General features: G+C 36.6%; 1 protein-coding gene across 1 annotated transcript in view; it reads right to left on the bottom strand.

Moving 5' to 3' along the window:
* Nucleotides 1-7,196: 7,196 nt before the first annotated feature.
* The window catches only part of DCUN1D1 (defective in cullin neddylation 1 domain containing 1), a 34,708-nt gene continuing 14,082 nt past the window's right edge, over nucleotides 7,197-27,822 (bottom strand). Inside the window, exons 4-7 of the mRNA XM_046658865.1 lie at nucleotides 26,338-26,468; nucleotides 14,052-14,134; nucleotides 13,719-13,815; nucleotides 7,197-12,152 (exon numbers count right to left, since the gene is read on the bottom strand). Coding sequence (XP_046514821.1) covers nucleotides 12,073-12,152; nucleotides 13,719-13,815; nucleotides 14,052-14,134; nucleotides 26,338-26,468 — 391 coding nt within the window. The 3' untranslated portion in view covers nucleotides 7,197-12,072. The remainder of the gene's footprint in view (nucleotides 12,153-13,718; nucleotides 13,816-14,051; nucleotides 14,135-26,337; nucleotides 26,469-27,822) is intronic.

Genomic DNA, 27,822 nt, shown 5'->3' with positions numbered 1-27,822 from the left:
ATGTATATTTTGCGTGTGAGGAAGATTGGCCCTGAGCTAACATCTGAGCCAATTGTCCTCTATTTTGTATGTGGGTCACCACCACAGCATGGCTTACTGAGCAGTGTGTAAGTCTGCGCCCAGGATCCAAACCCGCAAACCCCAGGCCACTGAAGCAGAGTGCACAAACTTAACCACTGCACCACCGGGCTGGTCCCTGCTACCTGATGGCATCATCTCCTACGATTCTCCTTACTCTCTCCTCTCCAGCCTACTAGCTTCCCTGATGTTCCTCAAACAAGCTGCCAACTCAGAGCCTTTATAGTGGCTATTGGCTCTGCCTGCAAGCTTTCCTCAGGTAGACGTGTGGCCTATTGCCTTGTTTCTTTAGGTATTGATCCACCTATCTCAGCGAGGCCCTCCCTAATCACCTATTTAAAATTGCACATTGCCCTATTCTTTTCCCTGCTTTTCCCCCTCCATAACACCTCTCACTATATATTGCAGTGTATATGTTACTTATTTTATTACATCTCCCCACATTAGAATGTATGCTCTATGAGGGCAATTTTTTTCATGATTTGTTCACTGCTGTATTCTCAGGATAATGCCTGACATATTAAGGGATTAGATACATTTATTTGAATGAATGAGTGAATAAATAAATTCTGAAAGCTCTGGGGAGTCACCAAAGGATCTTCAGCCTTTTAGATAAGTCACCCTGATAACAATGAGAGCAAGTGATTGGAAGAAAATTAGACTAAAGGCAGAGAGAACATATAAGGAACCACAGCAGGCACTTAGGCAATACATGATAAAAACTTAAGTGAAGGTAGTGACACTGAAATCAAGAGCATCATATGGACACATGAAATAGTGAGACAAAATTTATGAGTGTTCCCCAAACAGATCTACAAATTCAAAAAGATCTTCAAAATCACAGTTGGATTTTTTTTAAAGTAGTTTTCACTGGGAAAGATTCACCCTGAGCTAACATCTGATGCCAATCTTTCCCTCTTCTTTTCCCCTCCTCCCCATGGCCCCAGTATACGGCTGTATATTCCAGTTGTAGGTCCCTCTAGTTGTGCTATGTGAGCTGCCGCCACAGCAGCAGCTCAGCACACAGATGAGTGGGTGGTCCTGCACCTGGGAACCGAACCCAGGCCACCAAAGCAGAGTGCGTCGAACTTTAACCACTGGGCCATCAGGGTTGGCTCCTCAGCTGGACTTTTTTTGCAGAAATTGACAAGCTGATCTTAATATTCATATGGAAATACAAGGGACCCAGAATAGCCAAAACAATTTTGAAAAAGAACAAGTTGAAAGACTCATACTTCCTGCTTTAAAAACTTAACTACAAAGTTACAGTAATCAAGACTATATGGTTCTGGCAAAATGAAGGACATACAGATTGACGGGAACTGAGAATTCAGAAATAAAGCCATACATTTAGGGCAACTGAATTTCAGCAAGGGTACCAAGACCATTCAATGGTGAAAGAAAAGTCTTTTCAACAAATGGTATGGGGACAACTGCATAGTCACAGGCAAAAGAATTTACACCCCTACCTCACATAGTATACAAAAATTAACTCAAAACAGGTCAAGGACATAAAGGTAGGAGCTAAAACTACAAAACTCTTAGAAGAAAAATAAGTGTAAATTTTCTGACATTGGATTAGGCAATGGTTTCGTAAATTTGATACCTAAAATGTGAGCAACCAAAGAAAAACATAAATTAGACTTCATCAAAATTAAACTTTTGTGCCAGAAGACACTACTGAGAAAGTGAAAAGACAATTCACAGAATAGTAGAAAATATTTGTAAATCATGTATCTGATAAACATCTAGTATCTAGAATATATAAACAACCCTTACAAGTCATCAATAAAAAGACAAATCATTCAGTATAAAAATGGGCACATGGGCCAGCCCAGTGGCATAGTAGTTAAGTTCACACACTCCACTTCAGCAGCCCAGGTTCGCAGGTTTGGATCCCAGGTGAGGACCTACACACCACTCATCAAGCCATGCTGTGGTGGCATCCCACATACAAAAAACAGAGGAAGACTGGTATAGATGTTAGCTCAGCAACAATCTTCCTTAAGCAAAAGAGGAAGATAGGCAACAGATGCTAGCTCAGGGCCAATCTTCCACACCCTCCACCCCCCAAAAAAGGGCACACAACCTACTAAAACTGAATAATGAAAATAGAAAATAGAAAAGAAAAACTGAACAGACCAATAACTAGTAAGGAAATTAATCTGCAATCAAAAACCTCCCAGCAAAGAAAAGCCCAGGACCAGAGGGCTTCACGGGAGAATTCTACCACACATTGAAAGAATTAACACCAATCCTCCTCAACCTCTTCCAAAAAACTGAAGGAAAGGGAATGCTTCCAAACTCATTCTGTGAGGCCAGCATTACCCTTATACCTAAGCCAAACAAAGAAACGATACAAGAAAACTATAGACCAATATCTCTGATGAATATTTATGCAAAAATCCTCAACAAAATACTAGCAAACCAAATTCAACAGCACATTAAGAAATTATACACCATGACCAAGTGGGAGTTATTCCTGGAATGCAAAGATGGTTCAACATGTGAAAATCAATCATTCTAAGATGCCACATTAACAAAATGATCATGAACAACATGATCATCCTAATTAATGCAGAAGTGCATTTGACAAGACTCAATACCCTTTCCTCATTAAAAAAAATTTAACAAATCAAACAACCCGATCAAAAAATGGGCAGGGGACATGAACAGACATTTCTCCAAAGAAGATATAAGGATGGCCAATAGACACATGAAAAGATGCTCATCATCACTAATCATCAGGGAAATGCAAATCAAAACTACACTAAGATATCACCTTACACCCGTTAGATTGGCAAAAATATCCAAAATCAAGAGTGACAAATGTTGGAGAGGTTGTGGAGAAAAAGGAACCCTCATACACTGTTGGTGGGAATGCAAACTGGTGCAGCCACTATGGAAAACAGTATGGATATTTCTCAAAAAGTTAAAAATAGAAATACCTTATGACCCAGCCATCCCACTACTGGGTATCTGTCCTAAGAACCTGAAATCAGCAATTCCAAGAGTCCCATGCACCCCTATGTTCATCGCAGCATTATTTACAATAGCGAAGACGTGGAACCAACCTAAGTGCCCAGAAACTGATGATTGGATAAAGAAGATATGGTATATATACACAATGGAATACTACTCAGCCATAAAAAAGGACAAAATCGTCCCATTCGCAACAACATGGATGGACCTTGAGGGTATTATGTTAAGCGAACTAAGCCAGACAGAGAAAGACGAACTCTGTATGACTCCACTCATAGGTGCATGTTAACACATACAGAAGGAGAACTGATCGGTGGTTACCAGGGGAAACGGGGGGGGGGGGGGGGGGATGGGGGGAGGGCACAAAGGGTGAAGTGGCATACCCACAACATGACTAAAAATAATGTACAACTGAAATTTCACAAGGTTGTAAACTATCATAATCTTAATAAAAAAATTAGACTAAAAATAGAGAGAAACTACCTCAACATAATACAGACCATATATGAGAAGCCCACAGCTAACATTATATTCAATGGTGAAAGATGCAAAGCTTTTCTTCTAAGATTAGCAACAAGAAAAGGATGCCCACTCCTGTGACTTCTGTTTAACATGGTACTGGAAGTCCTAACCAGAGCAATTAGGCAATAAAAAGAAATAAAAGGCATCTAAATTGGAAAGGAAGAAGTAAAATTATGTTTGCAGATGACAATAATCTTTTATGTAGAAAACCCTAAAGATTCCACACACCAAAAAAACCCTGTTTTTATATAAAGTAAATATTAACAGACCTAAAGGGAAAAACAGACAGCAGTACAATAATAGTAGGGGACTTCAATACCCACTTTCATTAATGGATAAATCATCCAGACAGAAAATCAATAAGGAAAGATTGGACTTAAGGATATGTTAGACCAGACAGTTAATATCTAGAATATCAAACGAACCTCCTACAACAAAAAAATAAATAACTTGATTCAAAATGAGCAAAAGACTTGAATAGATGTTTCTTCCAAAGATGTGTAAATGGCCAACAAGCATATGAAAGGATGCTCAGTATCACTAATCATCAGAGAAATACAAATCAAAACCACGAGCTATCACTTGATACCCATTAAGATGGTCAGTTATTCAGAAACAAACAAACAAACAAAACCCAGAATATAAATGTTGGTGAGGATGTGGAGAAATTGGAACCCTTGTACATTGTTAGTAGGATTGTAAAATGGAGTAACTGCTATGGAAAACAGTACGGATGTTCCCTAAAAAATTAAAAATAGAACCACCACATGATCCAGGAATCCCACTTATGGCTATGTACCCAAAAGAAGTGAAAGCAGAGTCTCAGAGAGATATTTGCACACTTATGTTGATAGCAGCACTATTCACAACAGCCAAATGTCCACCAACAGATATATGGATAAACAAAATACCGTATGTACACACAATGGGATATTATTCAGCCTTAAAAAGGAAGGAATTCCTGTCACATGCTACAACATGGATGAAGATTGAGGACATCATGCCAAGTGAAATAAGCCAATCACAAAATGACAAATATTGTGTGCTTCCACTTATATAAAGTATCTAAAACAGTCAAATTCATAGACACACAAATTAGAATAGTGGTTACCAGGGGCTGGAGTGTGAATACATATTTTCAATTCTCTTATATTCTTAGGAATGTAATTTCTGGTCATATGCTAGCTCATGTTTTTTGAGGAATAGCCAAACTGTGTTCCAAAGCAGCTGCACCACCTTACATTCCCACTTTGTCAACACTTGTTATTGTCTATCTTTCTCATTAAAGCAATCCTAGTGAGTGACAAGTGATATCACGTAGTGGTTTTGATTTGCATTTCCCTAATGACTAATGATGCTGAGCATCTTTTCACGTGCTTATTGGCCATTTGCACATCTTTTTTGGAGAAATGTCTATTCACATCCATTGTTCACTTGTAAACTGAGTTGTCTTTTTATTGTAAGGTTCCTTTATATATTCTAGATACAAGTCCCATTATATTTTTAAAATAAGGGAATGTCTGTTTACATAATTATAGCTTTTTATACATTTTATTATCTTTCAAAATATTTTCAAGTTAGAATTTTTAAGTAATCAAATGTCACCCTAATTGCGGACATTTAAAAATGTAAAGCAACCACTGCTTTTTCAAATGAATTGTTTGAATTCCAAGCCAAGGAGTCAGGGTATGGTCACCCAGAGGTTAAAAGAGATTTACAGAGATATATGCAATGTATGGGCCTGACTTGAACTGGAAAAAAAAAAATTAGGAGACAATTTAAAATACTGACTGAATAATTACTAAGAAATTGTTAACATTTAAGTGTGGTAATAGTATTATGGTTATATTTAAGAGTCTTTATGTTTTAGACAAACATACTGAAATATTTACAAATGAAATTGTTTACTATCTGAAACTAGCTTCAAAACATATCAGAGTTGGGAAGATGGGTGGCATATAGACAAATCAAGATTGGCCATGAATTGATCATGTTGCAGTAAGTTCATTACACTATTCTACTTTTGTATATGTCTGAAATTTTCCATTAAAAATAAAAAAGCAAAAAGAAATTTAAAAGCACTACTCCTATGTCCACTATGTATAAGAGCACAGGGAGATGGCAACAACTAAACGATACCAACTAAACGTTCACAAATTTAAGAAATGAATTCCCAAAGTTATCTCAAAGCAAAAGAGCTCTGGGAAACGTAGTGAGACTGTGGCAAATTTCTGAAGTTATTTGTGCAACATTTTAAATGTTACCATCAGTCACAGGCTAACTGGGCTGCTACATCAACTGTGGTGCACACAACAGGACAAAGCACCAGCCATCAGCACCACTCTTCACCCGAGCGGTCCGTCTCCTCACCAGAGGTCACTCAGGGACCGCAACTCCGACTGGAAGGATATAATCACTCCCTTGAGTGGCTACAGAAAATACTACCTTCAAGTAAATACATATCTACAGTAAGTAATCTTACTGCAACCCCTCAGGCCACCTTATACTCACCCAAACTGCATATCCAATAGACACACGAGTTAGGATACTCAGGCATAACTTGCACACTTAAAATACATACCCACCAGAATGACTATAATAACAACAGCAGCAAGTATTCTCGAGGATGTGGAGAAACTGCAACCCTTATGCATTGTGGTAGAAATATTTTTAAATGGTAGAGCCACTTCGGAAAACAGTTTGGCAGTTTTTTGGAAGTTAAACATAAATTTTCCAAACAACCCAAATTTACACTCCCAGGAATGAAAACGTGAATGTTTATGGCATCATTATTCATAATAACCAAAAATGTGAACCCAAATATCCATTATGGTGAAAGGATAGACAGAATGCAGTATACCCACACCGGAATACTATATAGCAACTAAACGAACTAACTACAGGTATATGCTACAACGTGGACGAACCTCAAACACATTATGCTAAGTGAAGGAAGCCAGATATAGAAGACTTGAAATTGTATGATTCTATTCACGTGTAATTTCAAGACAGGGAAAATTTACAGAAACAGATCAGTGCGGCTCCTAGGGCTGGAGGTAGGAGCAAGAATTAACTGCAAAGGAGCATTAGGGAAACTTTTATAGGCTGATGGAAATGTGCCAAAACTAGATTGTGATGATATTTCCACAACTCTATAAATTTACTGAAACTATTGAATTGTACATTTACAATGGGTGAATTTTATGGTGTGTAAATTATACCTCAATAAAGCTATTTTTTTTAAGCATCATTACAACAAAGTCTTAGCAATGACTATTTTAAAGCTCTGGCTGACAGCCTATTCACTTCATATAATTTCAAAGCAATTAATTCCAATATACTATCAGGATTAAGAATATTATTAGCATTTGCTTGAAAACTAAACATGCTATTTTTAGATGATTCCAAGTACTTCTCTAAAACTTACCGATCAAATATGCTATGTGTCATGTTAACTATGTGACAAAATTCATTGTCTAGAGCTTACATTATATTTTCTCTTAGCCATTTTGTTTCCCCCTAAATTTAAGACCTACAATATTCCTTTGTGTAAAAGTCTCATTTGGTATTGCCCAAGTTTTCTATTAGATACAAAGTTTTCTTAGAATATTTTATAACTTGAAATAAAGTTTTAATATTTATACTGAACATGCATCTAAATATATACATTCCCAATAAAAAATGAACATTATCCATTTTTGTCCTCTTTTCTTTGGTCACTAAGTCACTCACACGCTGCCTCTTCTGATAAGTTTCAAACTTTTCATTGCTTCAAATTAAGCCGTGTTTTCACTATTTTGATTCAAAATTCTTCCTTTGCTGTAAATTTATTTGCTGGATTCTTCTTTTCGAAGCAGTGCTGCCTTCCATGATTAGGCCTGCTTTAATTTCAGTCTGACTCTCTCTCTTTCCATTCTACTGAAAAATCTGCCAAAGAGGTACTATTCCCTCTAAGCCAGCCATCAAAAAACAAAAATTTTTTTAACCAAACATTTTCCCCCAAATCAAATCTCATATGAAATGCCACTAACCTACAAGAGATACAGTAGAAAGCTACAGATAAGTGGAAGGAGACCCAACCTGCCTGCTAGGGCCCAATGTCAGGAGATAGGGCGGCCTCAAAGGACGGTTTGAAAACCAATGCTCTAAGTCACAGGCTACACTGATTTCTGCACAGCACAAATACAAGAAAAAAATTAAACTGAAAATACTTAAGAAATACTCCTAAGAAAAAATTGGATATACCTAAATTAAAAACCCACCCTTTAGAATCTCAATTTTAAACTTGGCTAATTATAAAATGATTTCCAAAATAATTTGTCTTTAAAACACCATAAAGAAAAATATTACTTTTTAGGAATTCCATCTACTACAAAGGCTGTGCACCTTTTATCATTATTTTCTTGACAGATTAAAAAAAGATCAACCAAAGAGAAGTCAAAAGCCCCATTAACACAAAATACTGAGCCTGAGCAAAGTTGTAAATAAATGAGTTGGTCAATAGAAAATGCCAATTACCCAACAGGCAGTAAAGAAAATAAGATGGCAAGAATGCTCTGGTAAAAACCATTTATGTAACTGTACTGAGTTTAAAAAACAGCATTATTTGCCTCCAAAATCAGGCACAAATCAAGCAAATCCTCAACCAAAATGGCAATAAATAGTATGGATAAATTTGGAAAAGGGGATTTGTACTATTAGAATTTTCAAATTTACCTTAACTACAAAATATAAACCCTTTTCCCGCAGAACTCAAAGGTAAAGGTATCATAACGTATAACTTCACCACATTTCTATAAAATAAAAATAGAAATTACTGCTATATGATTGTAAAAATGGAGGCAAGAGTTCAGAAATATACTCGTTTATAATCAATTAAATGATGAGCCATAATTTGAACCCTAATTATCACATTAGGTTGAAATCACAATTCAGGTATTGTGTCCTCAGTTACTAAGATATATGGTAAATAGTTCACATTTAAAAAACATTTTATCATTACATTATCAAATTTGATAAAATCTTATCAAAACATCTATGTAGCCAATATAAATTATATTGTTAAAAGTATAAAGTAACATTTGAAGAAAACTGCTGAGGTGCCAAATAAGTATTTTCTATTAAATATACACAATTTAACATTTAGAACTACATAAATTAATTCTTGCTAAAAGTTGATTCAGGTTTACAAAGGCATACTTTGTGAACTATAATAAATTTCCCCAGCACCACCTTCTTTTTTTATTCCAAAATTCTTTCATTAGGTTTAACTTTTCTTCCGTCATTCATCCATAAAGGTTACAGAAGTTTTACAATACGTAGTCTCAATAGTAACATGTTTTAAAAAATCCAAGCAAAGTGCACGTTAAGCTAGCTACAACTACTCAAACTTCTTATCATCAAATAAAAATTAGATGAACATTTCATTCACTTAAATCTGAGGAAAAAAAATAATATACCTTGCTTAAATAAGAATTCCCCCAGAAGGATATTATATAAAAGACTTCCCATGTTATTTTATTAAGTTTACTTTCTCTCATTAAAACTTTTAAATTAAAAGCCTAATGAAGAACACACACTTACAATGTCATATTACACAACTACAGTACTGTTAATTAAGAGAGCAGCCCAGTATAGTTGTAAACATTTTAAATGTAGTAAACAAGACTTGGCATGTCTTTTCTCCCCAAAACTTGCCATTATAATGCTCTTTCTGTGATTAATTATTCATCCTGGAAAAATTTTCAGGTATATTTTAGTCTTTAAAAATATTACACTGAAATAATGTGTGAAAAGATTTAGTCATGGCAATTTCACTGAAGCTTTTATTGCCTCGGTTGGTAATGTGACAGGGATTGTAAGAACACAATTGAACTTACAGAGATATGCAGATGATAGTCACTAAAGATACTCTTCATCTCAAGTATTTTTCATGTGGGCACTTCTAATTTTATACACTTTACTATTTAAAAAGCATTACATTTTAAAATGTGTACCTGTTTTGACATTTGGCAAAGGAAAATCAGCATGGGGAGTTTACCAGAAAGACTGAAACACTAATGAGTTAAAGCGATTCAAGTTGCGTGTTGTGTGTGAGTGTGTCTCTCTCAACCTCTCTCTGCCAATAACTCTCTTTCACAGACACACACTCACACACACTCACACATGGCCATATGTGTAAGCATTTTTTAGTACAAAATATTCCCTGGAAGCAGACATTTATCCCCAGAATAATCACACCACATTAAAATCAGTCTTCTCTTCTCAGCCCTAGTAAGAGTATTAATTCTAAGATGCCATCATAGAGTGAACCTTAACTTTTATGCTACATAATTATATTCAAAGCTTTATGTATTTTTTGTTTATAATTACACAGTAATTATAAATGTTTAGTACCAAACTGATGACAAACACTATTTTGTTGAAAACGTCTTGCATTTAAAAGAAAAAGTCTGTAAAACCCAAGGCACTAGGCCATGAACCAATATCAGACTTTTATGAAAAACAATTTATATTGAAAAAAAAGCTAATGGGATCTCATTTCAAAACACAGCATACTCGAATTAATCAATCTGAAAACAATATCATAACTCAAAATCTTCAAGACAGGAAACATAGTACATAGATATATCTTTTTAAATTTTTCATAATTGTAGTTCTTTATATTTACAAATATGAAATCAGGAAATACTGAAAGCAGCAGGTCGAGTCTTCTTCTTTCTTTTTTTTCTTTAAATAACCAATTCCAATAACCTAAATAGAAGTTTTCAAAATTCTCCTTTGGTAGAATTACATTCTTGAATTAAAATTATGATTGGAATATTGATATAATATCTATGGGGAAAGCTTTCTACTCAATTTCAAAATCATGTAATAAAAAGTGGTTTTAATATGACAATGTTTCTTAAAATCATTCCCACATCTACATAAAATGTACTGCTAATCTGAAGTATATTCCTTTGATAATTTCAACATTAGACCTTAGAGAGTGCCTGAATACACCAAGCAAAATCGATTCCTGCTAAAGATCATAGGCATCCAATATTTGAAGTTTTACATGTTTTAACCTGCCTTACAGAAATGTTTAAGAAAGCAATAGACCCTTCTTCACATATCAGGAAGTGAACAGAGAAATGAGCATTTTCAGCATGAAAGCAGTTCACAGGTCTTGTAATGACAAAAATACATACAAGACAGACTTCTGCTTTGATGTGAAAATTGAGCTAATTTAAGTGAAACAAAAACAGTAAAGAGACTAAATAATTTACAAAAATAGAAGCCAGATTGGTATTTTGCATCAAGTGCATGCTTGCTGGAAAATCTCTGCTCCTGAAGCAAGTATTTGGCAACCACAGTGATTAGCAGTTAAAGCAATTTCAACAAAATAAGAAGTCATCAAAAATGGACTATTTGTCTGAAAGAGCAGTACCTATATTATAAGGATTGAACTTCATGGCTCATCATGACCATTTTCAAAATTTAATTCCTACTATCTTCTTATAAATTAAGAGAATTTCATTTGTGTTCCATAGTGCGCTCACAAAAAACCCCAAAAAAACAAAAAATAAACCCTCATGCCTAAATTTAGAATATTGTATTGTGTAGCAATCTAAAACATTCAAAACAAATTAAATAGTTTAACTTATTCGACAGGCATATAAGCATTTCAAAATCATAATGAAATCCAATTATGTAGTGCACAATGTAGACACAAGTAGAATCTAACATTATGCAGACATTTTCTAAATAAAAGCTCCCTGTAGGACAACTATATATATAAACATGGGTAAGATAAGTGCAGACTAGTTCTGTGGAACCTTTTGCAATCGAGGGTCTGAAACACAATAAATTTTTCAGGTAGGCACACCAAGTTATCCTAAAAATTTTTCACGTTGGTTATTTTGACAAATTTTTCATCAGATACTCTACTCACGTTAACAATACATGTGATTTGCCAGAAAAAAAAATCCCCCCAAACCAAAACACCATTCCAGATCTGGTACACTTAAATATATCACTCTCATTGGAAGTGCTATCAGCATAGTCTTTGCAACTAGCCCAAAGCATATATTTAAGAAGTTTTTATAAATTGTTTGTGATGTTCATATGTTTAATTCTTATGCCAAACTGTTTTCTGATGAAGACAGCATTGTGCTTTATGCAAGAATGGAAACCTCAAAATAATCACCATAAAGCTTCTAAGACTTATGGGAGAGTAAACTAGGATGGTCCACAGATATAAGATGAAATCCACAATGTTGGAATCATAAATGTTTAGAGCGGCCCAGACTAGAAGACAAGCCCAAACCACCATTAGAAGAATGAAATACGATATGGTCCAAGATGTATCCTTAAAGTTTTGTCTCAACCCTCAGTCTGAATTGTGAGGATTGATCTTCAGTTCAGTCCAGCCAGCAGAAATTGACTGTGCAATTTTCCGTTGTATTAATATTGTACAGACTATGTACATTCTAGAAGGTTCCTTTAGTGCTACACTGTTGTACTTTTTGTCCCAGCAATTTGAGGGCGTGCAAATTCCACAAAGTCATCAATAAGAACAGGCCATGCTCCTGGAAAAAAAAAAAACATATATATATATAGATACACACATATATATATATATATATATATATGAGAGAAAGGAAGGAAAGAAACAGAAATAAGGCTTACATTTTAATAGAATTCTTTCTTTTTTAAAATACCTTCCCCATAACAGTTCAAGTATATCATCATAAATAGTCCCACTGATAGGACTTCCAAAATTCTACCTATTTATAGAGGTTCTGCTCAAAATATTCCTTGTATTCTCTCTACTCTATTATTCTAACACTTGATCGTTCCGTGAATGATAAAAATAACTTTTCCGGTAACCACTCAATAATACTATGGTTTTCTGAAGGCCACTGAAGTAATCTGGTTAAAACTGGCAAACTAAGGAACGGCCATGATAAAACGGCATGCTGCCAGTGCTGACAGCATAGTAGGTAGGAGGAAACACGTTTTCAGGCGTTTTCTGGCAACCTTACAAAGGAAATCTTTCCTATTTCATGATAATAAATGAGTAAAAGATTTGAAATTGCATAGATGCAGGCTTCTATACATCCACATGCCAACCTCCAAATCAGGAAGTTCTCCAGTTTTGTATAACGTCTAACAGAAAGCACAATTATCAGTCAAATACAGCGTTAGACACTTCTCACTTTTTAGTGAAGACTATAAATGACAATGAAAACAAAGAGAAGAAAATAACGTCATCGCTGGTTAGAGTAAATGGTTTCAGGACACTTTTAAGGAGGCCAAAGTCACTGGAGATTTATTTATTTATCTGGTGAGGAAGACTGTCATTGAGCTAACATGTGTGGCAACCTTCCTCTATTTTGTATTTGGGACACCACCACAGTGTGGCTTGATGAGCGGTGTGCAGGTCCACAGTTGGGATCCGAACCCACAAATCCCTGACCACCAAAGTGGAGCATGTGAACCTAACCACTACACCACAGGGCCGGCCCTTCACTGGAGATTCTTTTAAAGAACAGTTCTGTCTATTCAACAACCTCAAAAATGCATCCTGCTAATTCTCAACGGGGACTAGGTGTGAAGAAATCAATGTAAATCACTCCCACTTCTAGAGAAACAAAAGCACATGTCCTGCTAGTGTGTGGTAGCACCATCTCTATACATTTACGAAAATACAGCAGAAAAGCATTCAATCTGTGAATATTTATTGAATGCCAATTGTACTACAGGAGCAGCTGAAGTACATTTCAAATTAGAAAAAGTCACCAAACGAGTATACAACCACGTTCAGACAAGACAAACAGGGAATGAAAAAAATACATACAAGTATAAAAGTACATAAGAAGCGAATAGATCCCTAAAGTAAACTGAAAATATAAAACATGGATAAAAATTACTCATACCTCTCTGGAAGACATGAATACTGAGTTGGTATTAAAAAAACAGATTAGATTGGTAAAGAGGATGAAGGTATTTTATACATTCAGAAAAGCAAAAATAAAAGCACTGAAGAGGGAAACTCAACTCCAAGAAAAACAGACGTAAACAAGAAGTTCAAGAGTGTGTGATAAAAGAAGAAGGCAGGGAAAAGGAAAAAACAGGGCAAAAATGTTCATTACCTTCTTCATCATAATTAGACATGTCATCTGCAATCATCGTACTGAAGTCTAAAAGAAGATTCCAAGTATCTTTTGGTATTGATCGTTTATGATGTTCCTATATAAAAACAAACAAAAAACATCCAAATCACTAAAGAGTTTCAAAAAAACAGTCCAGATATTGAAAGGAAAAATGCAAAACAACTTGTGTAATGAAATTCTGGTAATCAAATTCCTCATTCTGTGTCCATTACATGCTCTGAGATGAGTTAGTCATGCTTTAAAATGTTAATTTACCTTCAAACAAACCAAAATTTTAGAGAAAACATGGAACTGCAGAAAACAAGAACTTACCAACAAAAATTTATTCCATAAGTCTAAGAATTTAAATCTTCCATTAAGCACTAAATTCCAGTAGGCAATGGCCATTTCTAGATCTGTAAGATTAAAAATAAATTATGTATTTCAAATGCCATGAATATTTGTCCCTGCAAAAAAACCCCAGGTTAGACCGAAGATAGTCTTAAAAAACAACAACAACAACAAAAAACAGCTTGTGTCCTGAATACTTAAGTATTAAAATTTTCCTATAGAAATAAGACCAAGGTTTGTATCCTGCCTCCATCACCAAGGAATGGTCCCTTCAGGGCAAGGATACCACTTACCTCAGAGAGGGCTTCTGGAAGTTTTAAATTAGGTAATATAGATAAACATGCTTGACTAGCTCATAAGTATTCAAATTTTAGTTAATGTACATCTGTGTTTCTTGACCTCAGCAATTGTGACATTTTGGGCCAGATAATTTTTTGTTGTGAGGGGATGTCCTATGCATTGTAGCATTAACAGCATCCCTGGCCTCTACCCATAGATGCCAGTAACAGCTTCATTCTACCCCGAGTGAGGACAACCAAAAATGTCTCCAGACATTGCCAAAGGTCCCTAGGGGGCAAAATTGCCCCCAGTTGAGAACCACTGATGTACACCTATAGGTTGTGATGCAAAGGATTACTACCCACAATCCTAACCAATTTTACACTCCAAGCTGCTGGCTGACTGATCTTGACCTCAAGGAGACCATTAAGACTACTGAATTAAAAATTAAAATTAATAATAAACACTTGTTTTTTTAAAATTTTGATGAAGATGATATAAATGGCTATTTAATTGGGTTTGGAGCAGAGAAGGGTAAAGAAGTAATATTGCCACATGACAAAGAACTACACCTGTCACATAACAGAGAGAAAGAACTATGATTTCTTTCAAAGAATTAAAGTAGTTAAGAAAGCATCAAACTTTTATAAGTGAATTTACATTTCCAGGTCAGGAAAAATTACATCCCTAGTAATTTAAAAGTCTTTTAGATATGATCTCCAAACCACACTTGATAATCTGAGAAATCATGAGAGACTAGGAAAGACTCCAAAAAGGCTCACATCCTATCTCAAAGAAAAATATATAAGCCATAAGGCTAAAAAATTGCCCATCTTCACTGGACTTTAACTTCTTCAAGGACAAGGACTACATATCCCCAAACTACTAGGCATTCAGAAACTGCTGAGAGAACAAACTTCCTACGGTTCCATGCGCAAATGTACTTACTTTCAAATCCATCATTATGCCTTCCTTCAAATTCATTGGAAAATGTGCCTCTTTCTTCTCCTATCTGAAGAGAAGCCCCTGACATCACTATCATGGATCAAAAACCATCCTGACTCTCCAAGGAATCTTGTCTATTTAATGATTGGTTTTCCTCTCTCCCTACGTCTTCAACTTCACCTTGTCTTCTGGCTTTCCCCTTCCACAAAGAAACATGCTCAGGTTATTACCTATCCTTAAAAAATCTTTCTTGGATTCCTCATCCCCTTACTAGCTACCCTCTTTCTCTTTGCCTTCACAGATAGTCTTAAAACAGTGCTTGGAGTCTTTTACTTTTATACATAATGTGCTCCTGAAAACATGTCTGAAGGTCGAATTCAGATCCCCATGTTTTAAGGGAACTAGAAATAGAACACCAATTCCTAATCGCAGTTCCTTTTTTAATCTTTAAAGCTCTATACCCAATATTCCTTCCTTGTTCTTTTCTCTACCAACTACACATAAATTGTCTAGCTTAAGTGCACTAAAATTGCTGTTAGGAGCATGTACAGTATAAGATTTGCTGTTATTAGCATGCTTAATGATTTCCTTCTATACTTCAAATGCACTATATTTATGAGAACTAAGCTTATTACTAGTGTTAGCATTTTCTTCCGTTTCAACTAATTTTTACAAATTAAGGATGAGAAACAATGAAATATTCAAATAACTGCAAACTATGAGATACATATAAATGTCCATTTGTCAGCTGATACACTAGAGCAAGACTGACAGAGGAAGAATGTACATGGATGATGTTTGAAAGCTCAGATTGTAAAAGGAGAACTTTCTGTAATCAACATCCATTGCCCTGTTTCCTCACCTCCCACACACTTTAATCCTATAATTTCATCACTCACCCCACTGAAAGTAACCTCTGGTGGGTCACGAGACCCTTCTGTTCGCCAAATAAACAATTTTATGTCCTTAATTTACTTGGCTCTCTGCCATCTTTGACACACTTGAGCACACCTCCTGGACGGAACTGTCGCTTCTTTCAGCTTTAATGACAGCACTCTATTGATTTTCATCTATCCTCTTTGGCCGTCTTTTCTTTTACTGGCTCCTCTTCCTCCATTCATTAAATGTTGGTGTTCTATAAAACAGTATGTTAGCAATAACCACTTCTACTTTCCTCAGATTTTTCAAACCTTTACCTTTTTCACATTATACACTCAACCATCTCTAACAACTCCTAAATCTGAAATTTATATCTATATTCTAGACTCATGCATCTAACTGCCTAAGGACATCTTCAACTGGGTACCCACAAACCACTCAAATCCAACAGGGCTCAAACTAAACTCATTATCTTACCTCTACAAACCTGCTACTCTGTCTCTATCAATGAATGTCATCACCCTGCAGTGCTTTGCAGTGAAACACAATTTCTCATTGTGAGGAACCATCCTATGCAATGTAGGACATTTAGCACCCCGCTAAGGCCAGTAGAAACCCTCAGTCATTATGACAACCAAAAAACACCCGCAAACGTTTACAAGTGTCCCCTAAGGGTGTTGACAATCGCTGGGGAAATTCCTTTCTTTCTCATCACACACTTCCAATCGAAGCTCTCTCATTTTGGCTTCGAAGTACCTTTTAAATCTCTCTCTCTTCTCCATCCCCACTGGCAGGGCCTATGCTAGGGTTCTCTTCATGTCTAGCTAAATAATTGGGACAGCTTCATAACCAATTTCTCTTCCTCTTCCTTTTAAAGGACCTCTCTGGTTTCTTTTGGACCTTTCAGGCATATAAATTCGATGCTACTTCCATGTTAAAATTCTTCAATGAGATACCGCTACACACCTTTTGGAATGGCCAAAATCCAAAACACTGACAACAGCCAATGCTGATGAGGATATGGAGCAACAGGAACTCTCATTCGTTGCTGGTGAGAGTGCAAAATGGTACAGCCACTTTGGAAGACAGTTTGGCAGTTTCTTTCAAAACTAAACGTACTTCTACTATACGATCCAGCAATCACACTCCTTGGTATTTACCTAAATGAACTGAAAACTTATGTCCACACAAAAACCTGCACGTGGACATTTATAGCAGCTTTATTCATAATTGCCAAAACTTGGAAGCAACCAAGGTATCCTTCGGTAAGTGAAAGAATATATAAACTGTGGTCCATCCAGAAGGAATATTATTCAGTGCTAATATGATGTCAACTATGAAGCCATGAAAAGACATGAAGAAAAACAAATGCATATTAATATTACTAAGTGAAAGAAGCCAGTCTGAAAAGGCTACATAGTGGATGATGACAAATATATGATATTCTGGAAAAGGTAAAACTATGCAGACAGTAAAAAGATCAGTGGTGGGGGCTGGCCCCGTGGCCGAGTGGTTAAGTTCGCGTGCTCCGCTGCAGGCGTCCCAGTGTTTCGTTGGTTCGAATCCTGGGCGCGGACATGGCACTGCTCGTCAGACCACGCTGAGGCAGCGTCCCACATACCACAACTAGAAGAACCCACAACGAGAAATATACAACTATGTACTGGGGGGCTTTGGGGAGAAAAAGGAAAAAATAAAATCTTTAAAAAAAAAAAAAAAAAAGATCAGTGGTGGTCAGGGGTTAGGAGGGAGAAAAGAATGAACAGGCTGAGCATAGAGGATTTTTAGGGCAGTGAAACTTCTGTGTATGATGCTATAATGGTAGATGCATGTCATTATACAGTTGTCCAAACCCAGAGAATGTACATCAAGAGTGAACCTTAATGTAAACTTGAACTTAGGGTGATGATGATGTGTCAATGGCAGCACAACTGTAACAAAGGTACCACTCTGGTGAAAGATGTTAATAATGGGGGAAGCTGTGCATGTGTGGGACCAGGGGGTATATGGGAAACGTCTGTACCTTCTGCTCAATTTTGCTGTAAACCTAAAACAGCTCAAAAAATAAAGTATATTAAAAAAATAAAAAAATAATCTGCAACGATTTCCTATCACCTTCAGATAAAATCTACACTTCTAGTCCAATGAGCTTACTTGCAATTCCTCAAAGGTGCTATGTCTCTCACCTCTGAGCCACTGAACTTGCTAATCTCTCCACATGAGAGATAGCTTCTTTTTCTTTCAGCCTTGAAAACATGTTTGTTCTTCAAAGCTCAAAAATTATCATCTTTGTGAAGACTTTGTAAACTCAGCCAGGCAGACTTAAGATGCTCCTGACTCCATGCTCTCAAAGTAGTCAATAAATGTTTTTGAATGAAAAAATAATACTCAAAAAGATTAATAAGTTATAATCATGAGCTGAAACACTTAAGATTAAGTTGTAGAGGGATATAATGTCAATTACCACAAGCACAGGAAAAACTGCCCTTTGTCAGAAACGTCTGAGTGACACAAAGAACAGCCTAGCTAGAGACAAGTGGTTTAACACAGTAGTTTGCCTCTTAAATCCCAACTCTAGCACTAGTTAAGTGACTTTGGACAATGGAGTTCACCTCTCTGTAACTTACTTTAAAATAAAGATAACTACCTACTCTCATAGGATTGTTGTGAGTATTAAATGAGTTAATACACATAAAACATTTAGAACAGCACCTGGTAAATAATATATGCGTCCTTACTATTATTTAATTTAAATAATTTAAAAAAGTATTACTATAGATTCTGAAGCAGTACTGTAAAAAAGAGCAAATTTAATATTAAGATAACAAGAAGCAATAACAGCAGTTAGAATAAATGGAGGGAAAACATGGAGAAAAAAAGACAGACAAATTCTAATAACGATAATGCGTAAAACTGAAATACTTGCAGAATGAATTCTTAAGCCCTTAGAGCGAAATTTAAAATGCAGAGACAGGTAATCCCAGTGTCATTCTTTCAAAGAGAATCAATATGGGCAATGTGGGATTTCATAAAAGATGATCAACCGAGCACCGGATGAACATGGAAATGAACTGAGACTGGATCCAAACACTGTCCCTCAGGGAAACAAAGTATTCCCAACTCTCTAAGGAAGACAGAATGGTGATTAAAATCCTATTCACAACATCTTAATTTACTTAGAAACACCTACATTTAGCACAACATAATAAAATAAAAAGAATAGAGAACGTGGTGTCAGAAGATCTGGGATTGAGTCCTTCTCAATCGCAACTTCTACCAACTCTAAAGTGATGTGACCTTAATAAGTCAGTCTCTCTGACCATGAGTTTCCTCATCTTTATGACAAAGAGGACAATAGGTTTTCACTTAGTTCAAAGGGTTGTTACAAAAACCAAATGGGATTATACAGATGAAAATATGCTTTAAAAACACTCTACAAGATTACTTCTAAATATTAAAGTAAATAGTTAACAAATAATCTTAAAGTTTTTGTGTGTGTGTGAGGAAGATTAGCACTGAGCTAACATCTGTTGCCAATCTTCCTCTTTTTTTTAAGATTTGATTTCTTTTGATTTTTTTGATTTTTCCTTCTTCTCCCCAAAGCCTCCCATACTGGTTGTATATTTCAGTTGTGGCATGTGGGATACCATCTCAGTATGTTGATGAGCAGTGCTAGGTCCATGTCCAGGATCCAAACTGGAGAAATCCTGGGCCACCAAAGCCAAGCACGCAAACTTAACCACTCAGCCACAGGGCCAGCCCCTCAATATTCCTCTATTGAGGAAAACTGTCACTGAGCTAACATCCGTGCCAATCTTCCTCTATTTTGTATGTGGGACACCACCACAGCATGGCTTGACAAGCGGTGCTAGGTCTGCACCTGGGATCCAAACCTGTGAAACCCCCCCCAGGCTGCCAAAGTAGAATATGCACACTTAACCACTACGCCACCAGGCCAGCCTCTAAAATTTTTTAAGTCAACAGCACAGGTATAAGATTCTAGCTGAAGCACAGTTCACAAGAAAATAACTTACAGACTTTAGTCTAATAAAGGTTCAGGATGGTCCTAAAAATGTCAGGGCTACTAAAGAACAAATGAATTTTAGACCAAATTAACAGAATAAACAATCTCACAAAAAATAATGGACTCATGGTGGTTTATGTTAAACAGTCTCCTTCTGGAGTACTATGTTCAGCTTTAAGAGCTCTATTTTGAGAAAAAGTGAGACTGGAAATGGGTCTGAGGGAAGAGCAACAGGAATAACAAAGGTCTCTTCAGACGAAGAATAATTAAAATAACTGGAATGCTGACCTGGAGAAAAAGAAGGGGTTAGTGATGGAGATCTTTACATGGTTAGACTTCCTCTGTGCTGCAGCAGAGGACAAATAGGGGCAATGGTACAAGTCATAAAGACAAAGATGTTAGCTCAATAAGGAAGAACCGTGTGATAACAAGTAAGAGTATTCTGTGACGAGAATGAACCACTTCCTAAAACAATGTGTGCCAATCTCTGTTCAAACGTAAAAGCTAAATGAGCATTTGGATAGGTTAGATTTAACAGAGGACTTAGGAAATTGCTTTCAAATTTAAGATTCAGAAGCCTATCAGAAATGGCAGGTGACTGAAGGAGACGGTGACAAAGGAAGCATGCTATCCTAGTGTCACAAGAAGTAAGATTTTAGAAAATGAGAAAATACGGAAAACACCAGTTCTCATCATAACTAGCACAGCTATTTATAAATAAACCACAGGCTTGTCTGTCACTGTTGCTCTTTGCCAATTTGTTCTGGGCCTCACCTTCTCTTCTATGATCTTCTAATTCCTCTTTGCCAAATATTGTAATTTAAGAGCTCTGTGAACCCTTGGAAAGGCTGTCAAGAAAACTGTTTTCTTTTTAATTAAGTTCTTCAACTAAGCATCACTACATTTCTTGACACCCAACACGAATGCAAAACAAAAAGAAACTATGGTTTGTCTTTTATTACGTTTTTCTTTTTTTTTTTTTTTTTTTTTAAAGATTTTATTTTTTCCTTTTTCTCCCCAAAGCCCCCCAGTACATAGTTGTATATTCTTCGTTGTGGGTCCTTCTAGTTGTGGCATGTGGGACGCTGCCTCAGCGTGGTCTGATGAGCAGTGCCATGTCCGCGCCCAGGATTCGAACCAACGAAACACTGGGCCGCCTGCAGCGGAGCGCGCGAACTTAACCACTCGGCCACGGGGCCAGCCCCCGTTTTTCTTTTTTTTAAATTAAGACTTTTTTAGGAGCATCAGGGCAGAGTGAGCTCTCCCCTTAGACTCTCCCCCTTAAGATCCAATGAAAAGGACATTCATAAACCAAGAGAAGACGTTCACACAACACAACAGACTTCCGAGAGACCCAGGCAGCCCCACGTCTGAAGGTGGAGGTGCTGGACCCTCCAGGAGGCAGTGAAAGGAGGTAAGGGGACATCCTCTCCCTCCCCCAACTGTAGTGACCTAGGACATAGGACTATGCGTGGCCCTGAGAGGAGAGGGGAGAGGGGGCAGTCCTCCACGGCAGAAACACGTCCACTCTCCAAGTCCCCTCACAGCTCATGGGAAAGCTCCATATGGAGGAGGCAAAGCAATGGTGGGGGCATATTCATGAAGCCAAACAGCCTAGCAGGGCAGATAGCAAGGGCACCCTTGGGATCACATGTGAAAGAAAGCACCCCTCCCCCTGCCTGGCACACCAGTTCAGCCAGTTGGCCAGAGCAAGGGATCCCCGCCAGAGCACCAGTGCACACAATGTGTAAAGCAGCAGTGGTGAGTGGGCAAACGGAGATGGGCTCTGTCAGCATAGCTACCAAAGGTCAGGCACAGACGCTAGGGATTGTGATAGCCTTAGAATACACAGTTCCTGCCCCACCCCCCAGTGGGGGTAGGTGGAATCTGCAACCACATGCTTCCACTAGGCTAAGGCACAAATCCACTACATCAAATAGTATGAGGAGGTACATTAATACTCCAGACCAGAAGGAAAATGACAAGAACCCAGAAATCAATCCTGAAGGCACAAAAATTTACAATCTAAATGACAGAGAATTCAAAATAGCTATCATAAAAAAACTCAATGAGTTACAAGACAATTCAGACAGAGAGTTCAATGAAATCAGGAATAAAATTAATGAACAGAGGAAATTCTTCACAAAGGAGATGAAACTATAAAGAAAAACCAATCAGAAATGTTGGATATGAAAAACACAATGAATGAGATAAAGAAAAACCTGAAGTCCCTGGAATAACAGAGCTGATGTGATGGAGGACAGAATTAGCAATTTAGAGGATAGCAACGTAGAAATGATTCAGATGGAGGAGGAGAGAGAACTAAGACTAAAAAGAAATGAAGAAATTCTCCAAGAAATATCCAACTCAATTAGGAAATGCAACATACGGATTATAGGTATTCCAGAGAGAGAAGAGAGGGAGAAAGCAGCAGAGAGGTTGTTCAAAGAAATAATAGCTGAGAACTTCCCAAACCTGGGGAAGGAGCTGGAAATAAAGTAAAAGCAGCTAACAGAACTCCTAAGTACTTCAACGTAAAAATGCCTTCTCCATGGCATACATTAGAAAATCTGGTAAAAGTCAATGACAAATAAAAAATATTAAGGGCAGCAAGGCAAGAAAATAACCTACAAAGGAACCCCTATCTCAGCAGAAACCTTACAGGCTAGGAGAGAGTGGAATGGTATATTCAAAATTCTGTAAGACAAAAACTTTCAGCCAAGAATACTCCATCCAGCGAAAATATCCTTCAGCTATGATTGAGAAATAAAAATTTTCCCAGACAAACAAAAGCTAAGGGAGTTCATCGCCAGAAGAAGCCTCCCACAAGAAATGATCAAGAAGGCCCTCATACCTGGAAAAAAAAAAAAAAAAAGCATTTACAAAGCTTTGAGTAAGGAAATAAAAAGGCAGACAAAATCAGAAAATTGCAGCTCTCCATCAGAACAGGTTAGCAAACAATTATAACATTAAAGATAAAGGGAAAGAAAATATCAAAAACAAATACAGTCACTGCGTTTTAACAACAAACTCACAACACAAAATGGACTAAGTTGTGACAACAATAACCTAGAAGGGGATGACGAAAGGGATGGAACCTGCTTAGACTAAGGAAATAAGAGGCTATCAGAAAATGGACTATCTCATCTACAAGACCTTTTATACAAACCTCACAGTAACCACTAAATAAAAAATTGGAACACAAACAATAAATGCAGAGAAAACTGAGAAAACAAACTGAATTAAAAGTCTGAAATACACCGAACGAGAAACAAGGGAAATACAGAACAACTGGAAAAGAAGTGATAAAATGGCAGCATCAAGCCCTCATATATCAATAATCACTCTAAATGAAAATGGATTGAATTCTCCAATCAAAAGACACAGTGGCTGGATGGATTAAAAAACAAGACCCAACAATATGATACCTCCAGGAAATACATCTCAGCTTTAAAGACAAACACAGGCTCAGAGGGATGGAAGATGATACTCCAAGCTAATGACAAACAAAAGAAAGACTTTTTTCAGCTTTACGTTCATTGAGCAGAAAGTACAGAGAGTTCTCATAAACCTCACTCCCCACACCTCCCGATTTCCACTATTTCTAACATCTCAGTTTAGTGTGGTATATTTCTTACCACTGATTAACTAATATGCATATATTATTATTAACTCAAGCCCATATTTTACACTAGGGGTTTATGCCGTGTTGTACATTCTATGGTTTTTTTAAAACAATTTTTAGAATGTGATTAAATACACATAAAATTTATTGTCTATTAGACAATAAAATAAAATGGAATAAAATTGAATAAAATTTATCACCTATTAGACAACAGAATAAATATAACTTTTACATCTAAATCTTCTGCATAGTATTTTTCTCAATTTTTCCTGTAAACTAAAATCCCAATTTATCATATTAATATATCCAATAGCTATAAAAATTTAATTTTTCTTTAGGGGGCTGGCCCCGTGGCCGAGTAGTTAAGCTCGCACGCTCCGCTGTAGGCGGCCCAGTGTTTCGTTGGTTCGAATCCTGGGCGCGGACATGGCACTGCTCGTCAGACCACGCTGAGGCAGCGTCCCACATACCACAACTAGAAGAACCCACAACGAGAAATATACAACTATGTACTGGGGGGCTTTGGGGAGAAAAAGGAAAAAATAAAATCTTTAAAAAAAAAAAATTTAATTTTGCTTTACTTTCTCCACATGCAACAAAAAGTAAGATTCAGTATCAAAACTACATAATCATCCAAGAAATTATTTATTTTGTGCTCCAGTAAGAGGTAGGGGATATAACTAAGAAAACAGTTCAGCCCCTTTAATCAATGTCTGACATTCACAACATTTTGTTTTAATCTTATCAAAATATTGTGCCATATTTCTAAACACAACAAAAATTCTTTTAGTGTAAATATGTAAATTCAAAGACTTTAATTGGTTTTTATTTGTGGGAAGGAAAGAGGAAACTAGAAAAAATAGCCCAGTTAACTGGTGGCCACAGATAGAAGAGAGAGAAACTAACCCTAGGCATCTGAGCTTATTTCGCCTGCAACAGGAGGAATTTTCCTGTAAGGATAAAATCCAACCTAAATTGAAGGATCAGTTGGAAAGCAGGCTTCATTATTTAGAATTTTGCTTCACAGATATTTTGTAAATCTTTAATCAGTTCAGTCATGTTTATCACTCTTTAGGCCAATTCTCCAGTACAAATTATACATTCATCCCTTCCACAGCTTTCAATCACTTCCTTGGTCTAATTCCCATTCACATAATCCTTTTCTCAATGCTTTTTTTCCCTCTAATCTAAAATATAAAGAAGGATTAAGTACAAGAGGCTCCTATTAGCCTCTCCAACTACTGTATCTTCAAAATAAAAAAAAAACTCACTTCCATCATTGGGTAAGTTATTTAAAACCTTCTTGTGCCTCAGTTTCCTGATCTGCAAAATAAGGATAAAAAATGGCTAGTACTCTATTACTATGTATCTGGCCCGTGGCAGGCGGTGAATTACTGAATGAAAGAATGAATACCTCCTAAAGTTGTTAAACATTAAATGAGGCAGTGCACGTAAAGTACTTAGCTCACTGCCAGGCACACTGAAAGCTCACATAAAATGGAAGTTACTGCCATCATCAAAATCTTCAGTACAGCCCACAAATTCCAATTTAAACTTTCTGTCCTATTTTTAAAAAAGGCCTGTGATTACTGAGCCTTAGTGTGTCTCACCAATTGAATCTCCAAACAAGCATTCTCACTAAAGCCAAATCAATGTTTTCTCTCCTCCACAAAGAAGCCAAGCTTGTTTCTCAAGTCTCAGACCTTCACCCCTAATTCTTCTCTCCCTGGAGTGCCTTCATCTCCCCTCGCCTGGCCAAACGCCAAGTCCTTTAGTTCACATCGCACCTTGCCCAGGAAGCATTTCCCAACAGTTTCTGCTTTTACTCATTTCTCCTTTTATATAAAACCCTCACACATGTGTTTATTATTTTGTAATATCTGCTACCATCTAATCTTTCTGGGAAAACTGTAAATTACACTGTAGCTTTTATTTCCATTTCCCCCACCCGTCCCCAAAGCAAATGTATGGATATTACATACAGTATAAATTGACTGATTTAAACTGTTAACAGTGGTTATTTCTGGATAAGATTATGAATGATAATCATCTTTTTTATTCTTGCTTATAGTTTCCAAATAAATCATAACCAAGAAGAATAGATTTATCTGACTCAGAAATCTCACAATGCTATTTCTACAGATCCACAGGGAAGTAACCTATGATCCTAAGATCCTACAATATCTTCTGGAAAATAAATAAACAAACAAATAAGCAAACGCATATACATATGTGTGCTGGTGAAATTTTAACAACTATTTATTTTCTGTATTGTAGTTCTTGGAAAAAAAAATCAATGGTTCACATATGGTATCCAGGGTAACCCTATTACTGAATGTGCTCAGTATTTTCTGATTAACTAGAAGTTCGCTGTTTCTCATTGTTTTTTAGTAACTAGTATTTTCACGATGACTTTATGCTCAAAACACATAACTTTCTATTACAAAACAAAAGTGACATTGTTAATGTATTTGAATATATTTGAAATACCAAATATAATTTTTAAAAATTCTTACCTAATCCTTTTTGTCCTGGATTCTTTGCAAAATTAAAAGTAAACTGGTAAAAATCCTTAAATCGTCCTGGTTCTTTCAATTCTTGTTCCATCTTGGGTATTTGGGCCTTTAGTTTTTCTATGCTGTCACATCTACATTGTAAAATTAAGTTTATAAAGATAAACTTTTTCACTATAAATTAAGGACTTAACTTATTTATTCCTATGACACCTTATATTTATTTCATAGAACCTCTTTTTAAAAAATCAGAGAATTGAAGTTTCATCTTTTTAACATTACATAAACAAGTATGGGGTTAGCTGGAGGAAGAAAAGGTCTGGATTAAATGTTAGAAATAATTACTATTTTTTTTTAAAAAGGGCTAATACTTTTAATTACGTAATCCACTGGACGATCAACACACCCAAACTAGAGAAGTCAGCTGCAGTGAAGAGATGAGAATGTATAGTAATCAGTATAACAATCACCAGTTTAAACTGTAACAGAGACTCCTGACATGGTTTAACAAATCATGCCTGGCTTCCAAACTAACTGAAAGCATAGTCTCTTGCCTAGGTGAGGAAGCATTCCTCTTGAAAACTTACTTCTTATTACATACAAAGTAAAGTAATAAATATCAGCTGAACCCCCTACCATCTCCAACTGAAGTTCTGTCAAATCACTATCAAGCCTTTCTGTATGTGCAAAGTACTCAACTTCGAGAAGTTGAAAGGGTCCAAGTACCAAGTCTCACGTTCCACATAGCAGCCTTAAGGTAGAAATTTGCTATTCTTATAGATCCCACAAACCAATCATTCCACTTTTTTCTTCTAATAATTTCTCCTTTTATTTTCCTTCCATGTTCTTTCTAACACCTCCTGGATCACTAGTTCGTAAATTAAAATTTTGATTTGGAAGTTCATTTATTTTACATGAATTCAATTTCAAATGAAAACAAGGGAGTTTTAATGAAACCTGTCCTAGCATAGAAAATTCCAGCAAGTTCAGGATAGGGCTGGACTTGGCTGTAGAACAGTGTCTAGGCCAGCTCTTAAGTTATTGCCTCTCAGCTTTAAACCCACCCTTCTTTGCTCTACTTTGTGTCTATCTGTAATGGACTACAAATCATGAGACTTCATTTTTCTTGCCAGCTGGCTCACTGTTAGGTTCTACCAATAGAGGGCGATGAGAAGCTGGAAGAGGAAGAAGGAATTTTTCTTATCCCAGTTTGTTTTCTGCAGAGAGCAAGGGTTTCCCTGTGGTGGGAGGTCTCAGCAATGTTTACCAATGATGGCAACTCGCATAGCTCCACAGCAAGTGGCCTGTAGCCTGTTTCTTGTCGCCCAGGGTGGCAGGTGCGGCAGGCAGCACAGGCAGCTTGTTTCTGCAGCAGCCGCGCCCTCTCCTCTGAGGTCTGAATCTCAGCCTTACGGGGTCTCTTAAGTTTCTAGGTTCCTTTCTGTTCATTTCCCTCGGCATCAGGGGTAGTGGCAGCTTCCTGCGACT

The sequence above is a fragment of the Equus quagga genome, chromosome 4 (assembly GCF_021613505.1).
Source record: "Equus quagga isolate Etosha38 chromosome 4, UCLA_HA_Equagga_1.0, whole genome shotgun sequence".
NCBI classification, from domain to species: Eukaryota; Metazoa; Chordata; class Mammalia; order Perissodactyla; family Equidae; genus Equus; species Equus quagga.
Note: the sequence above shows the minus strand (reverse complement) of the source record. Positions and strands in the feature narration are given on the sequence as shown.